This window comes from Silene latifolia, chromosome 11 (genome assembly GCF_048544455.1).
Source record: "Silene latifolia isolate original U9 population chromosome 11, ASM4854445v1, whole genome shotgun sequence".
NCBI lineage: Eukaryota > Viridiplantae > Streptophyta > Magnoliopsida > Caryophyllales > Caryophyllaceae > Silene > Silene latifolia.
In genome coordinates this window covers 58557879-58563225 of record NC_133536.1, presented here as the reverse complement: position 1 = coordinate 58563225, position 5347 = coordinate 58557879, and the positions used below count along the sequence as shown (strand labels likewise).

Sequence of the window (5347 nt, the reverse complement as noted above, 5' to 3'; positions counted from 1 at the left end):
AAATTTAACGAAAACTCGTAGACTATGCATGTATGATTCTACTAATAACATGTCATTTAGCAAGGCTTAGGCATAAACAGCTGAGAATACAATGTCATCATTGAAATACTACCGATCCGACTCAACCTACATGCTAAAATAAACGTGCAATTTTTTTTGAAATTTTTCCAAATTTTTTGAATTTTGAATTTTGTATATATAGGAAATAAATACAATGCAAGCAGAGATGCAATAAACGTGTAACTGAAATGAAATAAAAACAATGCAATGCAAAACCCTTCCCTAAACCAAATCACACAATGTCCCCATTGTGCAAAATCATGTAGTGAAATAAAAGAGAGATGGGAGGATCATAAGGAATATAGAGATTCTGTCACTGCAGCGTGGGATCTCCCTGTCAAAGGCAATCATATTTTCAGGCTCTTTACTAAATTAAAAAATGTAAGGAGTAATCTAATCTCTTTGCATAAGAATCATTACACTGGTATTTCTCAGAAGGTCATTGTAGCTAGGAAGGAGTTGGAGACTAGTCAACGAATGCTACAAGACTCTCCTTTGGACCCTGTTCTACTGGAGCATGAAAAGGAGTTATTGGCAAGGTATTTACTTCTTCGAAAAACTGAAAGAAGTTCTCTTCTTCAACGGGCTAAGATTCAGGATATCAAGTTCAAGGATGCTCCTACTAGTTATTTTTTCTCACGAATAGCTGCCAGGAAGCATCAAACTGTAATAGGGAAAATTCTGGACATGAATGGTAATACTAGAGAAGGGATTCAGGAAACTAATGATGCTTTTGTGGAGTACTATACTTGGCTATTGGGGCAGAGGAAAATCACTACTAGTTTGGACACTGTGATACTAGATGATGGGCCCAGAGTTCCTGAATCCTCTTGGGGATCCTTGTGTAAAGAGATAGATGATGCTGAGATAAAGTCTGCTCTCTTTTCTATGGATTCTAATAAGAGCCCAGGTCAGGATGGATTTTCTGTCCAATTCTTTAAAAGTTCTTGGAGTATTGTTTAGGGAGATTTCTGTGCAGCTGTTAAGGATTTCTTTAGGAAAGGTGTAATGCCTAAATAGGCTATAACAACACTCACTTCTCCTTATCATGGTGAAACATCTCAGAGAGTCATTTACGAATGGCTGCCATACTACTGTCATTGCTGTAGGAAATTGGGTCATACAAAGGAGAAATGCAAGTTCACGAAAATCAACAATAAGCTTCAGGAAATTAAAGCTCAGAAGGTTGTTCAAGAATATAGGCCAGTTCAGAGGAAAGATACTCAGCACACAGTTGATCACGACTCAGGAAGCCATGTGCTAGGCCACTCTCCTCCTAAGTTAGGGACTGAGTCCTCTACTGAGATAGTTGATTTGAGCTCAGAATGTCAGGGACTAGGCTCAACTCCTGTCTCAGTTGAGAACTTGCTGCCTAATGAAAAAAAGGAAGGCTCAGAATGCAATGTGCTAGATCAAGTTGACACTGTTGTTGTTGAGGACATTCCTCTGAATGCAGAGGGGCAAGAGTTGAGAACTACACAATTTGGGGTTTCTGTGACAAATAACTATTCAGTTTTGCAGTCTGAAGGGATTATAGAGGAAATCAGAACTGAGGTCCCTCAGAATGGGGAGCCTCCAGACCCAGGCAAATGATAATTTCTTCTTGGAACATTCGGGGTCTTAATGATCCAATAAAACAGCAGGAAATAAAGGGTTACTTAGTTAAAAATAAAGTGGAAGTGTTTGGACTTCTGGAAACTAGAGTGAAGATTATTAATTCTGCTGCTATTATTAGGAATTTCCCTTTCTATTAAGTTCTTAATAATTATTCTCACCATTACAATGGTAGAATTTGGGTGTTTTTGGATTCTAGGAAAATTACTCTCCTTAATTCTAGATTTCATGACCAGCTTATTCATCTGCATCTTCTGCATCATTCTTCAAACCAGATTATCTTTGTTACAATGATATATGGTAGTAATGATGGTGGAGATAGAGACAGGTTATGGGAGGAGCTCAGAAGTGTGGCGGGTACTGTCACTAATTGGATTGTTCTTGGAGATTTTAACATTGTCAGGGGTCTGGAGGAAAGAATTGGTCCAAATCCTCCTTCTCTTACTGAAATTATGTCTTTCAACCAATGCTTATTATATTGCTCTCTTGATGATGCTCATAGTTTTGGACTGGAACACACTTGGACTAACAAAAGGGAACCTACTGCTAGAATTTGGTCTCGGCTAGATAGAGTTCTTCTTAATTCTGACTGGTTGATTCAATTTCCTACCACTCATGTTCAGGTTCTTCCATCTGGTATTTCAGATCATTCCCCCTTATTAGTGGAGGTGAAGAATGGTTACAAAATAAGGAGACAGTTCAGTTACTTAAATTGTTGGGAGGATCATAAGGAATATAGAGATTCTGTCACTGCAGCGTGGGATCTCCCTGTCAAAGGCAATCATATTTTCAGGCTCTTTACTAAATTAAAAAATGTAAGGAGTAATCTGATCTCTTTGCATAAGAATCATTACACTGGTATTTCTCAGAAGGTCATTGTAGCTAGGAAGGAGTTGGAGACTAGTCAACGAATGCTACAAGACTCTCCTTTGGACCCTGTTCTACTGGAGCATGAAAAGGAGTTATTGGCAAGGTATTTACTTCTTCGAAAAACTGAAAGAAGTTCTCTTCTTCAACGGGCTAAGATTCAGGATATCAAGTTCAAGGATGCTCCTACTAGTTATTTTTTCTCACGAATAGCTGCCAGGAAGCATCAAACTGTAATAGGGAAAATTCTGGACATGAATGGTAATACTAGAGAAGGGATTCAGGAAACTAATGATGCTTTTGTGGAGTACTATACTTGGCTATTGGGGCAGAGGAAAATCACTACTAGTTTGGACACTGTGATACTAGATGATGGGCCCAGAGTTCCTGAATCCTCTTGGGGATCCTTGTGTAAAGAGATAGATGATGCTGAGATAAAGTCTGCTCTCTTTTCTATGGATTCTAATAAGAGCCCAGGTCAGGATGGATTTTCTGTCCAATTCTTTAAAAGTTCTTGGAGTATTGTTCAGGGAGAATTCTGTGCAGCTGTTAAGGATTTCTTTAGGAAAGGTGTAATGCCTAAATAGGCTAATACAACAATGCTGGCTTTAATTCCTAAAAAACCACTGGTGTCCACAGTTATGTATTATAGACCTATTGCATGCTGTATAGTTTTCTACAAGACTATTAGCAAGATTATTTGTTCAAGACTGAAAACTGTGTTGCCTGGGATTATTGGGAAGAAACAAGGGGCTTTTGTTAAAGGAAGGAGTATTTTTGAGAACATTATGCTAACTCAGTCTTTGGTTAAGGGGTATGGGCAGAAAGGAGTCTCCCCTAGATGTATGATAAAGGTTGATATAAAGAAGGCCTTTGACTCCTTGCAATGGTCCTTCATTGAACAGATGCTGAAAGTTTATCAATTCCCATCTCAGTTTCAGAAGTGGATAATGGATTGTATCACTTCAACTTGGTTTAGTATTAAAGTGAATGGGGATACTACTGGCTTCTTCAAGGGAGAGTGTGGTTTGAGGCAAGGAGACCCTCTATCTCCTTTCCTGTTTGTGATGAGTATGGAAATTCTATCTAGGCTGTTAAGGAAGATTCACAGGCACCATCAAGTTTCTTTCCACCCAAAATGTGGGAAGTTGAATTTAAATCACTTAATATTTGTTGATGATTTGATGCTTTTTGTTAGGGGAGATGTTCCTTCTGTTCAAGCTGTGACCAGGACATTGAATTTATTTGCCAGTCTCTCTGGTTTGCAGGCAAACCCAGATAAGACTAACATTTGTATGGGAGGATTTAGGGAGGAGGTTAAACAAGCTATTTTGAGGGATACTCAGTATGTGGAAGGAGAGTTTCCATTTCGATATTTGGGTGTTCCTTTGAATGAAGGGAAATTAAATAAAAGCATGTTTGTTGACTTACTGAATAAAGTGCAGAAATGTTTGCATAATTGGGCCAATCAGAAAATATCTTATGCTGGGAAAATAAGTTTGATAAATACTGTCATCTTTGGATTAGAGCAGTTCTGGTGCTCTACTTTACTGATTCCAAAAGGGGTCATCAAGCTTATTACTAAATTTTGCAGGCACTTTTTATGGGGATCTGATGAGGGGCATAGGAAGTTAATTATGAAGAGCTGGGCTTCCTGCTGTGTACCACATGTTGAAGGAGGGTTCAATATTAAGGAGGTCTTGGCTTGGAACAAGTGTATATTATGTAAATGGATTTGGATTATTGATACTCACACTGACAGCTTATGGGTCAGCTGGAATCATACTTATAATATTAAGTCAGATGATTTCTGGACTATGGCTCCTAAGAACTTTCATTCTGAGAGCTGGAAAAGCTTACTGAAAGTCAGAAATGAGCTTGTGGCAAAGACAGGTGGTGTAGCTAATGCACGGGCCTTCTTATTGGACTGTATTACATAGGGGAAACTGCAGCTTCAAAAAGTGTATGATTTCCTTAGAGAGCCTGGCAGGAGGATCAGTTGGGCACGAGTTGTTTGGAATAAGGCTGTGTTACCTAAACATAGCTTTATGGTTGTACTTGCTATGCAGCGTAAACTGGCTACTATAGATCAGTTAATGCACAGAGGGGTGCATTTAGTGAATCGTTGTGTCCTCTGTAAAGCAGCAAATGAGGATCACTCTCATCTTTTCTTTAAATGCAGCTATTCTAGCCACATTTGGCAGCAATTGTTGGAATGGATGGGAATGCGAGGCAGATCAATGAACCTCAAGTCTGAACTGCATTGGCTTGCTGGTAGGCGTCACAGGAAGCATTGGAAAGCTCTTAAGATCTCCATTTGTTTAAATGCTTTGACTTACAGCTTATGGGAAGAACGCAATTCTCGGATATTCAGTAATTTGGAGCATGATGCGACTTATATTATTAAGAGAGTTCAGTTTTTAGTAAGTGTAAAGTTATTACAGGTAATTCCTCCATCTTATGAAGAGGAGCTATTTTGTAGTTAATCATTGAGGATTGTAATTAGCTATTGGTTCTCTTTTGTAAGATTGGCCTACTTATTCCCTCCTATGGATGAATAAAATAGGCTTGCTTTTCTTGCAAAAAAAAACTATCTCAACATAATTACAAGAATTATAAACATGCTTCTATGATGAACAAGGATTAAAACATGCTTGAAATATTAAAGATGAAGGCCTTAAAAGAGTAAATATTGAAAGATGAACTTACATGGAAATAGGGTTAAAGATGCTTGGCCTCTTGATTTGCAACTAGGGTTTAAAAAGAGGCAGGATGTGAGGTTTATATACTAGTGAATTACCAAATA

At 38.3% G+C, this 5347-nt stretch overlaps 1 protein-coding gene across 1 annotated transcript; it reads left to right on the top strand.

Annotated features, from left to right (window-relative positions):
- Nucleotides 1-4589: 4589 nt before the first annotated feature.
- Nucleotides 4590-5027, top strand: LOC141613467 (uncharacterized). The gene has a single exon (XM_074432203.1). The coding sequence runs from the start codon at nucleotides 4590-4592 to the stop codon at nucleotides 5025-5027; it is 438 nt and encodes a 145-aa protein (XP_074288304.1).
- Nucleotides 5028-5347: the final 320 nt, after the last annotated feature.